The sequence below is a fragment of the Papio anubis genome, chromosome 12 (assembly GCF_008728515.1).
Source record: "Papio anubis isolate 15944 chromosome 12, Panubis1.0, whole genome shotgun sequence".
Classification (NCBI taxonomy): Eukaryota; Metazoa; Chordata; class Mammalia; order Primates; family Cercopithecidae; genus Papio; species Papio anubis.
Genome location: NC_044987.1, coordinates 28227641 through 28245349, shown reverse-complemented (window position 1 = coordinate 28245349; position 17709 = coordinate 28227641). Strand labels below are relative to the sequence as shown.

At 34.5% G+C, this 17709-nt stretch overlaps 1 protein-coding gene across 1 annotated transcript in view; it reads left to right on the top strand.

Moving 5' to 3' along the window:
* Nucleotides 1-17709, top strand: part of AASDHPPT (aminoadipate-semialdehyde dehydrogenase-phosphopantetheinyl transferase) — a 21729-nt gene extending 4020 nt beyond the window's left edge. Inside the window, exons 3-6 of the mRNA XM_009187192.4 lie at nt 9575-9696; nt 10318-10479; nt 13590-13661; nt 15767-17709. Of these exons, the coding sequence (XP_009185456.3) occupies nt 9575-9696; nt 10318-10479; nt 13590-13661; nt 15767-15931 (521 nt within the window). The 3' untranslated portion in view covers nt 15932-17709. The remainder of the gene's footprint in view (nt 1-9574; nt 9697-10317; nt 10480-13589; nt 13662-15766) is intronic.

Here is a 17709-nt window from a genome sequence, read left to right as displayed (position 1 = left end):
TGTTTTTTACAATGCAGTCAGCACAACTACATGGTAAATAAATAGGCCCAGTGGGTTGGTATCTGCTTGGAAATGATACCTCTGAGAAACAGATTTTATTACCAGTTAACTTGATGGGCAGTGTTGGCTATGGTCAGTGCTGGATAAATAAGTAATTAATAACTGAAGCTTTTAATAAATGATGGAAAGACAGTTGAGCAAAAATTTCAGATTTAGTTTTCCTGTTAATTATGTTTTATTAGACCTCCCTCCACCATCTTTTTTTTTTCAGTTGATCTTATTTGACTAATCACAATGTCTAGGCCTTTTCTTTTTCTTTATTTTGTTGTGAAAAAGCTATTGCTATGTCCAGTAACACAGAAAAGAAGAGAGATTTTCCAGTTGTCACTAGTATTGTTACCATGCCACTGATTTCTGAAGCATGAATGGACACAGCATGATTTCTTAATGAGGATGGGAAGTCGACACTGATTTGCTTCATTGGAGATTCTTTGAATTGCTATACTTATTGTAGTAAGTGAGGAGATTGAGCAAGGCATTTTTCCTAAGAGTCTTGCTAAATGATGGTAGTCAAAACTTAGGATAGCAGCAAGGAAAGTACTGTGTTTCATACTAAGCATCGTTACTAGATTGTCAACTCTAAAGACAGAGTTGGCTTTGGAGGTTATCATTAGTGCATTGAAAGAGTCAATTCCATTACTCCGTCTTGTTCTGTAGGTAAGAATCCTGTAGGAACTTAGAGAATCTTTTTCTTTCATGGTGCATTAACCATTTCTACTGAGTGCAGCTCATTTCCCTCCCTCTACCTGTTCTCCCACTCTTGGCTGCGGCCACGTAGGAGAGAACGTATCTAGTATATAGCCTACTGTAAATGCCAGGGCGGTACATTCTTACTCTTAGGAGGAATAGTGTTTTCCTGGTCTTCATCTTAATTTAAATGAAGGTTTTCCCTTCGTTTTCTAATTTTTTCTACCATTAAAGGTGTTTGAAGTGCTGAGCATAAAGGGTAACTTTTGAATTGTTTAGTTTTGTGACCATGTTTACAAAGTAAGGCAAAATAAGAGAGACCAAATACATGAAAATTATGACTGAAATTTGGGAAAGGGCCAGAATTTTCCCCCTGTGGTTTTACATGTTCATCTTTACATTTTTAAAATAAACTTTGCTAAATTTTTTTTTTTAAATGCACTTGGGATTTAAAACTTTTAAGTAGTTTTAGAAAGTCACACGTCACTTTGTACTCTGAATTCCTTACTGGAAAACCAAGTCTCCACCCTCAAGGAGTTTTCCCCCTTCCCAGTTACAGGTGGGTCTTTTTCCATTGTCAGTACGACTTGATTGTGTAACTAGTATTTATTGAGCAATTCCTACAAGTGCGTGACACTATGTTAGATGCCTAATAGGTATTATTTCATCTTCATAAGACTAGTGTGTAAGTACTATTGTTATTTTGTATAAAAGGTTAAGACATTTGTCCAAGTTGACTTAACTAAAAAGTAAAAGTTCATATATTTAACCACTGCTCTCTACAGTATATGACCTCAGTATGAGATTTTATTGATTCCTATTAAAAGAATTTGCAGATACCAAAATTTGAAAAATTTTGTGAAACTGGGTTACATACATTTAAAGTTGTTACGGAAGAACTGATGACTAGGAATATGAAAAATATGGTAAGGATCCTGCCTTACCAGTTTCAGAAACTTGTGTTAGGCATTGTAAACTAAAAAGAGTATATAGTACTAGTGAAAGAATAGACAACTAGAAGAGTTAATCTTAGAGCCCAGGATATATACATATTTCAATTCAGTGAATAAAAGATTATTTATTAAATGGTGCTGGTAGAATTGGTTAGTCATGTGGATGTAAAACATACTATATACACCAATTTGGAGGAATTAGAAGTTTAAAAGTAAAAAAAAAAATTATAATTTTAGGACAAAATAGGTCAAGTTGCAGTAAATCTTTTTCTGAATTCTTTTCAAACAAGACAGAGTTCAGAATTTATCAAAGAAAGAATCGATATTTAAATTTTAAAAAATTATATTCCAAAAATATAACCAAATACAAAAGATAAATAATAGAATAAGGAAAATTCTTATAACAAATTTGGTAAAGTGTCAATATCCATAATATATAAAGAGCTTCTATGAAGTGATTAGAAAATATTAATAGGCACCTTACAGAAGAACAAATTCAAGTAGTCAGTAAGCTATTACCTTAATGATGAGTAATGCAAATTAAAGTAACAATGAGATGCCCATCAGATTTGCAGAAAATTGGAAAAAAACACTTGGAGCTTGTGAAAATGTCGGAAAAGAACAATCATATAGATGGAAGCACTAGAAATTGCTACAGGCTTTTTGGAAAATAATGTTAAAATTGAAAATACACATAGTCTTTGATTTAGCGATCTTGTTTATGGTACTGTATCCAAAATATTTATGAATAACAACAAAACCTGAAGCTACTAATAGAAATTGGTTAAATAAATTAATGGTGGATGCATTCTACAGATAATTATTAGCTGTAATAAAAGAATTAGTTAGGTCTATATGAACCTGAAGGGACTTAGAATGTATATGTATATATATGTTTAATATCATAATAGAGACAGGGTTTCTCCATGTTGCCTAGGCTGGTCTTGAACTCCTGGGCTCAAGTGATCTGCCTGCCTCAGCCTCCTAAGTGTTAAGATTACAGGCGTGAGCCATTGTGCCCGGCCAATATCACATCACAGAAAAATATATGTAGCAGAATCTTTTTTTTTTTTTTTGAGATGGAGCCCAGGCTGGAGTGCAGTGGCGCTCGGCTCACTGAAAGCTCTGCCTTTCGGGTTCATGCCACTCTCCTGCCTCAGCCTCCCAAGCAGCTGGGAGTACAGGTGCCCGCCACCACGCCCAGCTAATTTTTTGTATTTTCAGTAGAGACGGGGTTTCACCGTGTTAGCCAGGATGGTCTCGATCTCCTGACCTCGTGGTCCGCCTGCCTCGGCCTCCCAAAGTGCTGGGATTACAGGCGTGAGCCACTGCGCCCTGCCAGAATCTTATTTTTTTAAAACAAATATCTCTCAATCCCTTTAAAAACAAACCAGCTATGTAAAATGATTTTTTAAAACTTATAAAGTTATGAGAAAATTTCAAAAGCTAAAAGACTTAGAAGAAATGTTTTTCTCTGAGATAAAAATTCTCCATGAACCTTTTTAATTTTAATTTTAAGAGAAAATTGTCCTTATTACTAAATTCAAGTTAAAAACATACAACTCTGTCCCCTGCAAAACCCTTAATCCTCCTTTGTCGCAAACGTCAGTACTGAAAGAATCTGTATAGGAACCTGTAAATAGACTAGCTTTTACAGAAAATTGAATTAATGGTATATAGGATAAATCTGAGAAAAACTTCCGGAATGAAAGGGAATGAATAAGGAGATAAAGAGGACTGAACATAGAGATTTGGTTTATGAAAATATATATTATTGAAGAAGATGACAGATTAAATGGATAAGAAACAAACAAGATTTGGGATTAGACAGATTTAATTCCAGTTTAAAAAAGAATAAAAAATTCTGGAGACAGTTAGTAGTGATGATTGTACGACAGTATGAATGTACTGTATACTACTGAACTGTATACTTAAAAATGGGTGAAATTATATATATTGTACTACAGTAGAGAAGAAATCGTACATAGAATATCAGAATTAAATTTTCTGGAAAATGCTGCAGTCCTGCTAGTATCCAAATAATAAAAAAATTTATCTTGAAACTAGAGTCCGTTTAGTCTTAGACTTCTTTTCTATCATGGTAATAGGACCATAGCATGTTATTTTAAAATTTTGATCAGGATATCAAAATCAGCTAGGGTGGTCGTTAAAAATACAGATTCCTTGAAATCACTGCAGACATGTGGGAGCCAGAATTTCTGAGAGTACAATAGGGTTTCTATTTTTTTTTTGAGATGGAGTTCACTCTTTGTTGTCCAGGCTGGAGTGCAGTGGTGCAATCTTGGCTCACTACAACCTCCGCCTCCTGGGTTTGAGTGATTCTCTTGCCTCAGCCTCCCGAGTAGCTGGGATTATAGGCACCTGCCACCATGCCTGGCTAATTTTTGTATTTTTAGTAGAGACAAAGTTTCAGCACGTTGTCCAGGCTAGTCTTGAACTCCTGACCTCAGGTGATCTGCCCACTTCAGCCTCCCAAAGTGCTGGGATTACAGGCGTGAGCCATCGTGGCCGGCCGGGTTTCTATATTTAAACAATATTCCCAGTTGATTGTTAGGCATATTAATGTTTGGGAAACTCTGTATTGGATGTAATTTACAGAACTAACAAAAAGAAAAATTATAGCCCATTTACCATTTTTTATGAGTGATATCAGAAAGTCATTGCCTCAACTCTAACAAAATTAAAGTTTTATTAACACTTACTAGAACACAGTGTAATTGTATATTTGAGCAAACTTCTGAAAAGATGGCTTTTGAAGCTTAAAATGATAAAAGGAAACCACAAAGTCAACAGATATGATTTCATATTAAATCATCTTTCACAAACCAGAGAATATATTTGTGGCAAATTTGACAGACAAAAGTTAATGTTGTTAAGATGTGAAATGCCCCTCTAAACATCAACGGGAAAACCACTTAAGCCCTACTTGATAAATATAGGAAGGACTCCATAAAAACAGTTGACAAAAGAAGATACACATTTAACAATGACTTTCACAGCAGCCTCAGAGCTAATATTTATTAGGTACTTGATAGTTCCAGGCGTTTTACATGTTTATTCTTAATCTGCCCAATTCTTTGTCCCTATTTTACAATTTGAGAAACAGCCATAGAGATGTTAAGTAAATGTTAAATAAATAACCTGCAGGTTGAGTATATCCGTAGTGGGAAATCCACAGTGCTCCCCTGAGTTTTTCCTTTGAGTATAATTTTGATGCTCAAAAAGCTTTGAGTTTTATAGCATTTTGGATTTCAGATTTTCAGATTAGGGATACTCAATCTGTAGCTAAGAAGTGATGAACCAGCATGTGAAAATTTTACTCCAGGGACATAAAATTAAAGCTCCTAAGGGTACGTGAATGTGTGTGCTTATGTATAATTTAAACTGTATCTATGTGTATATTAGTTTCTTCAGGCTGCCTAACAAAGTACCTCAAACATGGTGTCTTCAAGTGACAGAAGGCTCTTTAAGTTCTGGAAGGCTGGAAGTTAAGGTGTCAGCAGGGTCGTGGTCTCTCTAAAGGTTCCAAGAAAGAATCCTTCCTTGCTTCTTCCTAGTTTCTGCTCATTCCTAGCAGTCCCTGGCTTGCAGTTACATCACTCCAATTTTTGCCTTCACCTTCAAATGACTTATTCTGTCTCCTCTCTGTGTCTGTCTCTTCTTGTGAGGACACCAGGCATTGGATTCAGGGCTCACTTTAATTAGGTATGACCTGATCTTAACTTGATTACATCTATAAAGACTCTATTTCCAAATAAGGTCACATTCTAAGGTTCTGGGTGGACATGAATTTCAGGAGACACCCTTCAACCCAGTAGAGTCCATTCTCTGGCCCCCTGCAAAATTTATATCCATCTAACATACAAAGTAAATTCACCCCATCCCAGCATCAGCAATTCTCAGCCCATTCCAGCATTAGCTCTAAATTTCATGTAAGTGTTAATATCATCAACCCAAAAAGTGGCAAAGTCTCATTATCTCAATCATCTAAATCAGCTATGTGTGAAACTGGAGTATGATCCTTCTTGGGGCAAAATTCCTCTCCATGGGTGGACTTGTGAAAGCGGAAAACAAGTCTTCTAAAATACAATGGTAGGAGAGGCATAGGATAGACATTCCCATTCCAAAAAGAAGTTTGAAGTAAAAAGGATCATGGTTCTCAAACATGTTCCAAACCCAGCAGAGTAAATTCATTAGGTTTCAAAGCCCAAAAATAAAAGGCTTCTTGCTCTGTCCTGTTGGTCGTCATCTTCATCCTCTGGAGTTCTTCCTAAAAGGATAACATTCACAGCCCAGTAGTTCTAGCTCTATCAGCCTGTTTCTTGCCTCTGTGTGTTAATACCTATATGTGTTGGTAAACAGTGTAAGAGCAGCTGAAGTTTAGGACTGCCTAAATGGTGAGTCTCAAACCTGGATTGTCGTATTTCAGTCTAGTGCTTTTTCTGCTGTACTTCACGAATTGAGGGCTTAAATATAAGTACATCCTTTGATAGTAACATGCAAGAGGCTTTGTGCATGTAGTTTGTGAAACCTATATTGGCAGCTCAGATATTTTTGTGTTATTCTAGGTTTGTGTCTGGATAAGTTCCTGGACAAATGAGCTGATAAGTCAAGCATTACGGCATATACATACTAACTCATATCTTAGAAGACTGTCACTTCTCATAGAAACAAAATTATATATAATTCTATTATATACAGTTCAGTACTTAGAAAGTGAAACTATTGGAATTTCTAATATGATTTGTTATCTGAGGCTAAATTTTGGTACTTTGAAGCAAGCACATAGTTGGGCATTGCTTAACTCCCTTACACGTGCCTCAAAAATGGGCAGCCCATTTACCTAAAGTCTGAAGTACTGTTATATATACATATTTATGTATACATATTGGCAACCTTGTTTTGGAGAGGGATTAATGTGGGTAGGCCCTGAGGTTCTGGTACTACTAGAATTTTTTTTCATAGGCCAGCGATAGTTGCTCAAGGCATTAGATCTAAATGATTTTGTTGTATGTTACTACTGTGTTTAAAATAAAACATTAGTTTCTGTGTGGTCTTAATTAGTTAATCGTTGCACAATACAATATCTAACACTGCTCTCCTTAATGGTCAAGCTATAAGATGGAGGATCAGGTTTTTCTCAGCTTGACTGATGATTCTCTGTGTATGTAATGGTAGTATTAGAACTTGCCAACATGTATGTCCAGTAATTGTGCTGTCTTCAAATAGTTTAAGGGACAAATTCACTGTTCTTCCTACCAATTTTTCTTTATTCCAGTTTCTGAGGTAAACTGTATTTAACACTTAACAGAGTGTATGCCCACTGTATATCCACCATAATGCCACAGTGTGGCGCTGCTGTGCTTTGGCCGAATATTTACAAAATCACCTTTTCCTATTGCTGTCAAATTTTTATTTTGTGATCTAAATAAGATGCTCTAAAGTATATGAAAATGCACTCATGTCGGTATTTCTTGACTGAACATAATGAGTTATGTGATTGCTTTCTAGTGATTGTGCCAGATTGATTGCCTTTTATGTTAATCAGTTTTTTAATAGCATGCTTATTTAAATTTTTTTCCTTGATTGCCCCATCTTATTTAGTTAAAAATCAGAAGGCTTCTTGGAGGTTATAAAAATAAAATTTGAAGAAAGCAGCAAGCAAAATGACACTATAGATGACAAAATGCATATCTTTTTAAATGCAGATTTTTTGGACATTAATCTGTTACAACTACAGTTTCACTCAAAATACATAATGCAGTCTTCCAAACCAAAGATAGTTTGTTCCTCCCATTATTGTTACATATGCAGTTTGTGCCCAAATCCATTCAACAGGAAACAGTTTATGATTTTTGTAGATATAGTGTCCCCAATGTTTAAAATTTCCAGATTTACGTTAGTTACTTCGGAAGCTTTCTGTCTTTACTTTCTTTAAGGTGTTCTTTAAGATGTTATTTATCAAGCCAGTATATACTATTGATGCATTGAACAAAACAGTTTTTATTGAGGGGCTTCTATTAATGTTAGTCTCAGGAAGGTGTTGAGGAGTAAACACCAAACAATCAAAGGGATCCATGGCTGCAAAAGGGGTAAGAATTTCTTGCCATTGAACTCTTAAGATCACAATTTAATATCTCAGTGCCTGAAAATGAATGAGGATCCTTATTTTGATCCATAGTACCACATATCAGCAACAAGATCAGCAGAAATACTTCCTGATGAACTAAGAGGCGACTGTTTTGACTCTTGAAGCGGGGGTACTGGGAGAATCATAAATATTTCATGAGAACCAATTTTTAATATATTCTACCCTTGAGATGAATGCGGGAAAGGTATTTGGTTGCTGCAGGAGAAACTGTAAACTCTCTATGAAGATAAGGACCGTGTCTGTTCTGCTCATCATGTGGTTCGTGGTACCTAGCACTTGTATGCTTTTAGTGGAATTCTAATTGTTGAATTATCATAGAGAGAATTAGTGATTAAATGCCAGTGAAGTATTAAGAAGGGGACATTCAACATCTTCAACATCTTTTTTCTCCACATATTTATTTACATAAGAAATGCCCATAGAGAGTGTTGTATCAGCTATCTCTTTAAGAATTGTGTTAATCATTTCAGAATGTCAAATTTTGGAGTTGGTTATTTTAGAAGTGAGAATTTGAGTAAGCCCATATTAACAGAATCCTCAAAGGGATTACCTTCAAAAGGTTTTCTGGAAAATAATGTAATAATGAACTAAGGATACAGGGCAGTTGAATATTTAGGAAGTAATTTACCATATAATAGTTAACATTCATGTATACACTTAGTAAATGTTTGTGGTTCACCTACCTCTGATAGGCCCATTAGGCTGTAAGTATAAAAGGCAAGAACAGTGATCAATTTGTTTTTAATATTAGTTGAATACATATTTGTGTAAATATTTATACATATTATGCATATTTATATAAAATGAATGATGGTAGAAAGTTTGTGCTTGGTGGTAAAGACACACAAACACATAATTTTAATGTTTGGGAAAATTCAATACTAGAGACCTACCATGAATTTTAACATGTACTTTACCCCTTAGTTCTGGGAATGAGATCCTTTGGGTTGTATCTTTTGTCATTTATTTTTCGAATGCTATGTAATATTTTGTTATCTATGAAATAGTGGCACTAAAGATATGTTTCAAGTTTTTTTAAATGAGCTTATTTTGCAACTGCAACCATAAAAGAATTATGAAAATCTTTTATTTGAAGAAGTCATATTAGAAAACAAGTTGGAAAACATTTAAAGAAGGTAAGTATTAATTTTTTAGCCGTGGCAATAATGTAGAATAAAAGAACAGTTTTCAGCTTTCTGCTAATTTTCCAAAACTTGTGGTAAAATAATTATTCCCTTTTTTTCTCTGTTACGTAACAAAATAAAACTTTAGAATAATATAGTTCTACTTTAGGAGTATTTTAATTGGGCTTCTGATAAATACCCTTTTATATAAGAAATTTCCTGTTATTTAAGATTTATAACAGCTTTGGCTGCTAAATTGTATCAAAACTTTTTGGGGCATATATTGATGCAACCATATGGTTTTCCTGCTTAAGTAATAATTTATAGAATATCACCAATTCCTGTTAAAGTACTCATATTTCTGGGCTAACTACTGCTTGTCATAGTGTGTTTACTGTTTTAATTTTCAAGTTGTTTTGACTTGCTGAGATTTTGTTTAGGATTATTTTAAATGTATTCAAAAGAATGGTTGCCCTTTAGATCTTTGGGGGGTGCTGTCTTGAACAGTTTTAGTAATAGAGCAACTTTTTATTTTTTAATAGAACTGCTATTTAATTTCTTATTTCCTTAACTGACAGGTCGTGGTTCAATTCCAGAATTCTTTCATATTATGAAACGAAAGTTTACCAACAAAGAATGGGAAACAATCAGAAGCTTTAAGGATGAATGGACTCAGCTGGATATGTTTTATAGGAATTGGGTATAATTCTTTCTAATTTTTAAAGCAAAAGTCTATAATGATTCCATTATCTTCATTTAAAATCAGAGTCCTTGGTTACCCAGTAGTGTCCAAACAGTAGATTGCTTGAGAATGTTATGGTTTTTATGCATATATTACATTATAATGACATTTCATTTTAAGAAAATTTAATCTATATGTAATGCTCAGTTAGAAAGTACCTAAAGCTAAAACAAAACATTATGATTTATAAATAATGTTTTCTGTCATAAAGGAACTAATACACATGAGGTCTTATGTAACAAACACTGATATATATACTACTACATGTCAGAAGACATTACTTCAAGCTCTTTATAAGTTAGTTAGTTTAATATACATAACATCCCTATGAGGAAGGTATTGTTATCATGATCGCAGGTTACGTACAAGGGGATACAGGCACAGAGAGCTTAAATGATTTGCCCTAAGATCATGTGGATGGTTTGTTTTCATGCTGTAAGGGTTTTTTTTAAAAAAAGCTTAGAGCCATATAGCTGTAATGTAGCATAGCATTGAAACTCCCTATTTGTTGGGCCTGTAGATTCTATGAAAAATTTTTGTACACTGAATTCTAAGAGAAAATGTCTTTCTGTATCTTAGGCACTTAAAGAAAGCTTCATAAAAGCCATTGGTGTTGGACTAGGATTTGAATTGCAGCGGCTTGAATTTGATCTATCTCCATTGAACTTGGATATAGGCCAAGTTTATAAAGAAACACGTTTGTTCCTGGATGGAGAGGAAGAAAAAGAATGGGCATTTGAGGTAAGAAATTTATTAGAATTGTTATAACTAAGAATTTCTATTTTTTATGCGTGTATGTATGATTGATTTGGGTAGGCTAGTCACTGAATGTGGACGCAACTGAATCCAGTCCTGCTGCTCTGAAAGTGAAATCAGGGCTACTATGAGAGCATGTAACATTTATGCTAATACTTGAAAGATGTTGAAAGATGAGTCGTTGTGAGTTCAGAATGGAAAAAGAAAAGAGGCTCTGAAAAGGAGCTTTGCATGTATGCACAGCCAAAAGCAGCCACTTTGGCTGGGCCATAATGAGGGTATTTAAGAGAGATTCCAGATCAGGCTGGTAGATCCTGCAAGGTATTGATCAAGTTAAGTATTTTGGTCTCTTACTGTATTTTGTTTCTGTCACTAGCAGTTCCTGGTTGCTAGTGAGAGAAGCCAACACACACTAATTTAAGCCAAAAAACCCCCCAAAACAGTGTTATAGGTTACTAGAGTTATTCAGCAGCTGTCCCCAGTATTAGCTAGAATTAGGGGATGAAATATTCAGAGCTCTTTTTGTCTCCTACTTTTGCCTTTCTCTACATTTTGGCTTCAATTTTCTCCCACCCATGTTTCTCATTCTATACACCAGCTTTCTCAGCCTCTCTGGTCTACATGACAGAAAACATGACTCTTGCATGTAACATACTGTTGTTGCATGTAACAATTTACGGTTTACAACAATTTACAGTTTAAAACCCCAAACAAACTGGTAAACTCACTTTCTGTTCCAAGTCCAAAAATCCTAGAGAAGGGACTCTGACCTAGCTTGGGCTAGTTGTTTATTTCCAGACCGGTCATTATACTGTGATTGGTCCTGCTTGTGTCCAGCAAATGGGCTGTAGAGCAGTTCTCTGACTTAGAAGATAATCTATTGTGATGCAGAATACTAGAAAATAAATGAGATGTTAAGTTTGAGATACCAAACATCTAAGTGAAGATGTCAGATAGGTGAATGGAATGGAGGGCTGGGCTAGAGGAAAAATATTATAATGGTTATAAGTATAACCATTATGTCAATGGTAGTTGAAACCATGGATTTGAAGTTGGAACTATGAGATTACCTAAGGAGCAACTATATATTGAATCTGTGAAGAGAGAAGTGCAAATTGAAGCCACAAGAAGTTAGAAGTATGGCCGAGAATAGAGCCCTGAGAATATAGATGGTCCCCAATTTATGATGGTTCAACTTTTTTTGACTTTATGACAGTATGAAAGTGATAATGCATTCAGTAGAATTCATATTTGCAGAACCCACACAACCGTTCCTTTTCTCATTTTGAGTACAGTATTCAATAAATTACATGAGATATTCAACATTTTATTATAAATGAGGCTTTGTGTTAGATGATTTCGCCCACTGTAGGCTGATGTAAGTATTCTGAGCACATTTAAGGTAGGCTATGCTATGCTATGATGTTTGGTGGGCTAGGTGTATTAAATGCATTTTCCATGTAACCATATTTTCTTACAGTGGGTTTATTGGGATATAACATCATTGTGAGTTGAGGAGCATCTATACTAATATTCAAAGGCTGATTTGTGGAGGAGACTGATAAAGAATGACCAAAATGGTGTAACAGAGTAGTGTTGGTATCCAAGGACAGAAAGCATTTTGAAAAAGAGAGCTGGGTCAAAAACTGCTAGGGACTAGATGTGGTGGCTCATGCTTGTCATCCCAACACTTTGGGAGGCTGAGACACTGTCTCTACAAAAAATTTTAAAAATGAAATGTTCAAAACAGTACATCCATTAGTTAACATTCTTTAGTGTCCAACTATCAATTGTTAGTGTACATACACCTCTAATTATACATTAAGCATGATTCTTATTTACTGAAATATTCTATACATGTAAACTATATCTTACATGCTAGATTTCTGAAAAATTATTTTGGATATTTTTAAATTTGTACATTCCGGTTACTTTTTTCTTGTTTGTTTAAAGAGAAAACAGAAAAGGGCTACATAGCAGACTTACTTTGTGATAATTTTGACATAGTAAATCTTCTGACACTTAGTCTTATATTTTTCCTCTTTAAACATATGTTAAATTTATCCTTACTGAATTTCACTTTTTGCTGATTTGGGTACCTGAAGGTATGAAGATAGGAAGAAGAAGATAAAAAATGAAAGCTCCCTAAGTACTATTTCTAATTCTAGTTTCTTCTGACGTTTTATGGAAGAATGCTTTAGTAAAGTGGTTTTTCAGTGAAAAGTTTGTTCAGCTTTTAAGTGTTCATAATTTTTTCTGGTGACTGTCTCAATATATATTACATTTTAAAGCCTCCTTCCCCTTTGTCTCATATGTAGGGGAAAATAGAAAATTGCATATTGGTTATGTTTTATCTATAAATTTCCACCATGATTTTTCATACATGATAGTATGTAGTTAACTAAATGCTTACATACCAATGTTGCAACCTGATTTTTTTTTTTTTTTTAACCTTGTACTTTATTATACATAGTAACATCACCAGGGAAGGACAGATAGCTATCAAGTACCTCTAGATAGGGCACATCAGCTATGTAGTATTCTGGTTGAGAATGCATAACCTAAATCCACTCATTAAGAAACATCAAACAAGCCCCAAATGAGCAAAATTTTATTAATAAAAAGCAGATATGGGGGAATTTGTACTTTAAAACGTTAATGTCATAAAAAAACAAAAGAAAGGCTGACAAGACGTGACAACTGAATGCGATACTTGTCCCTACTTGCCCATTACTGGGCTCCTGTTCTGAAGGAGGGATATGCCACAAAGGACATTTTTGAATTAATTCACAGAATTTGGAATATAGCTAATAAAGTATAGTTTCAATGTTAAACTTACTGAAGTTATTAACTGATGTGGTTATGTAAGAGAATGTGCCTACTAGGAAATACATGTTGAAGTATTTAAGAGTAAAGGCCCGCATGTATGTAACTTCTAAAGTGGTTTAGCGGAGATGGGGAAATATATATATGCATGTGTGTGAGCGTACATATATAGAGAGAGAGAGAGAGAATGAGATTTAGAAAATGTAAATAAAACTACATCTAGGTTTGCATATTTTATAATCTATATTTACTTACCTTTTATCTTTCAGGAAAGCAAAATAGATGAGCACCATTTTGTTGCAGTAGCTCTTAGGAAACCCGATGGATCTAGACATCAGGATGTAAGATTTTCGGATTTCTCTTTTTCTTAAATAGCATGAATCAATGTTAAGTTTGCTCTTTATTGATGGAAATAGTCATTTGCCTTATATCAGTTTAGAGAGTTTTGAGATTATAGATATAGTAATACTTTTTATTAGCAAATATTAAGATCACTAGGGATTTTGTAGAAACATTTTTAAAAAGCATTTGGGCGCAGTGGCTCACACCTGTAATCCCAGCACCTTGAGAGGCTGAGGCAGATGGATCACCTGAGGTCAGGCGTTCCAGACCAGCCTGACCAACATGGAGAAACCCCATCTCTACTAAAAATACAAAATTAGCCAGGCATGGTGGCGGGTACCTGTAATCCCAGCTACTCAGGAGGCTGAGGCGGGAGAATCGCTTGAACCTGGGAGACAGAGGTTGCGGTGCACTGAGATTGCGCCATTGCACTCCAGCCTGGGAAACAAGCGAAACTCTGTCTCAAAAAAAAAATAAAAATGTTACCCACTTCTTCACATTCATATATTCTAAAGCATTACAACAAAAAACGTAATAAAAAATGTGGTAATACTGTCATACTACTCATATTTCCAATAGACATTCAAGATTATCTTAGTCATCTTAATGGTGGTTTATTTCTTGGTGAATTGGGGTTGTGTTGAATGTAAGAGTACCATGTTGAAGGTTGATGCATAATGGAATTACCTTGGGAATTGAATCCACTCCTCCTTTTAAAGTAATATCCTAAGTTATTCCCAAAGTTACAGTGTCAAACATATAAGAGCCCTTGTGTCATATTGTGGCATAATATCAGTTTCAGTTCTTCAGCCACAATGTTTTTATACTTTCTCATCCCATTACCTGGTAAGCAAGCGGGGGAAAAACTTAGGGTCAAAGACGCTTAGTTTGCATATAATTGTGATTCTGCGGAAGTATTTATTTAAGGAAAACAGGTATGTTTTAATGAAAACTACATGCATGCCATTATTTTTAGTAAATCAACATGAAAGAATGTAGCATGATCAATATATATGCATCGTTACTTCCACAAAAGTAGCTCAGGCAACACACCATACCTTTGATAGATTAATCAAAGGATTAAGAATTCTCCATAGATTATCTTCCTTATAAAGGGATGGCACGTTAAAATTGACACCTGTTATCGGAAGATGTTCTAACCCAGGTTACTGGTCCTTCTGTTTTTAAATCTCAGCTTCACACTCCCTGCAAAAATACCTTTTGTTTTTGTAGAGCTTTATAATTGTTGAAACGTGCACATTCAGTACTTACTTTTTATTTCCCTGAATAGAGCCTATTTAGGCAACAGTGGCATATTGGGAAGACTAGAGTACAGTTCACAAACTTAGGTTCCAGGCCCACATCTACCATTTAACCTGTGTTTTGAGCTTGGACAAATTGTTTGAATTGTTTGCTCTTCCTGAGCCTCAGATTCCCCATCCATAAAACTGAGATAACCATATCACAACATAGCTATGAGACCAGTCATATAAAGTAAGTACTGGACCTTGTTAAAAGCGCTGTACAAAACCCAAGTACTATTTATACTAGAATGTGCGGAATATTAAAGAGGGTCTACACTGGGTTCAGCTGTGAACAAGGACTCTATCTCAGAGAGTAAGATACAGTTTAAATTTAGTATTGAATAAATAATTTCCTAAAGAAGTATATATCTCTGTATAGTTATGGCAGTTTTATCCGACCCACCTTTTAGAGTAGTATTTCACAAAAGTTCACTTTCTCACTCACCTCTATGAAAACATCCTGACTGCTTGTTAAAATTACAGATTTTGGGATGCCTTCTAACTTATATGTACGGAATCACACTTTTTGAATGTGGGACCCAGTAAATCTACATGTTAAATGCTACAGGTTTTTGTTATATAAAAAAGTTCAAGAATCAGATTTTCTGTTTCATATTTTTTTGATTTGTTGTATTGGCAACACTAATATAAGGAATAAATACAGTGTTCTAGGAATCCTACTATGTTGTCATTTAATACTACTAAAATGTAAGTTGGTCTTACTTATTTTCGTTATTATGAAATTGATCATAAGATTAACATGCAATATAACAATAAGGTAATCTGCTTTTCCCTTTTAGGTTCCATCTCAGGATGATTCCAAACCAACCCAGAGGCAATTTACTATTCTCAACTTTAATGATTTAATATCATCTGCTGTTCCCATGACACCCGAAGATCCTTCATTTTGGGACTGTTTTTGCTTCACAGAAGAAATTCCAATACGAAATGGTACAAAGTCATGATGATTCCCTGAGGAACAAAGGGAAATGAAAACTGTTTGTAATCTTCCGTATTTGCTGAAAAATGAATGCTTGTTTAGTATCAAATTTTACTTCACAAAAGTTTTTTTTAAAGAACAGAAACTTTTCCAATTAAAAAAAAAAAGTAGACTTCCAGTTCAAGATAGCTCACTGAAATACATGTTTACCTCTTTCTCTCCTAAATTGCATTGAATTGATAGGAAGGATGGTGGAATCTTAAAGTGATACATGCTAACTGTAGAAAGATAGAAAATGCACATAAGCAAAAGGAAACATTGAAATGCTATCATTCAAAGATAACTACTCTTAAAACCTTGAGTATCTTTTCAGACCTTTTTCTTGGCAAATGAATCCATATTAACATATTTGATTTTTAAAAACATGGGAACATACTGTTTTGTAAATTTTTTTTAACTGCGCATCTACTGTTCATAAATATACATCTAACATAACTTTTTGTGGTTCTAACATACTCTGTTGTGTAGCTAATACAAGTTAGGATGCTTTTGGCCAGAGGTAACAGTGTCCAAATGTAATTGGCCTAAGTAACCTAGGACATTGTTTAACATAACACAGGGTTCAGTGGTGTCATTAAAGACACACTTTTTTTTGCCTTGACCTCAGTTGGTTTGTTTTGCCTTAGGCTAATCCACCTCTCAATCACAAGAGCTGCTGCTATTACTTCAGTTTTACATCTTCGTAAAATTGTATCTCAAAGGCAGAAAAGGCCATTCTCTCATTTGTTTTATCCATGAAGAAGACTTTTAACAAAAGCCTCCGGAAGATTTCCCCTCAGTTTCCATTGACTTAGATCAGATTACAGAGAAAGGCAGTGTCTGACATTTTTAGTCTGTTAGAAGTGGACTCTGTTGAAAAGAAAGAAGCTAAGCTAGGTGTGGAGAATGGAATTGGAAGCCCACTGCCTTCCCATAAGAAAAGTTTGCCATAATTTACTCATTTTTTTCTGTTAGACATTTTGATTATCTGCAGTTTATTACTACAAGCAGTGGCAGAGTGAATGTCCTTGTACATTTTGAGGTACATGCTTAATTATGTCCTTGAGACAGTTTCTAAAAGTGGAATGATTGATTTGACTGGTTCACAGGGCTTTAATTGTACAATTTCTCTCTCTAATTAGTACTATATGTGTGTGACCTCCCTCCCCTGCCAGAATACTCCTTGGTCAGTTGTAGGTATTCTTTTTTATTTAATTGTTGCCAATATAAAAAGTGGTATGTCACTTTTAAAATTTGTATTTCTTTCATTACAAATAAGGTTGATATGTCATTGTTGTTATTGGCTTTTCTTATTCCTCTTAACGTGAACCGTCTGTTCATTGTCTTTACCTGTTTTTGTTTTTAGCAAGTAGTACTTAATTTAAAGTGTGAACATAATATATAAGATGCCAAGACCATCATATTGATGACAAAAATATATTATGTGGTTGTAGTGCATGTCTTGGAGTTAAACTCTTAAGTATCAAGAAATAAAATAATTTCATTGTTTCTGTTACTAACATTAAAAGTGTGCAAATTGTATAAAATTAGGTACTTTGATTAGTAAAAAAAAAAAGAAATTGAATGTTTTATATATTTTTTTTATTTTATTAAGCATGCCCAGTTATGCCAAGCATAGTAAAAATAAAGGTCAAGTAGCATTTATAATAGAAGTACTGTTACCCCTAGCATGAGTGTAATGGTGATATGAAAAACTTTGTCTTGTCATTAAAATAATAAAAAAGATGAACGTTTATTATGGAA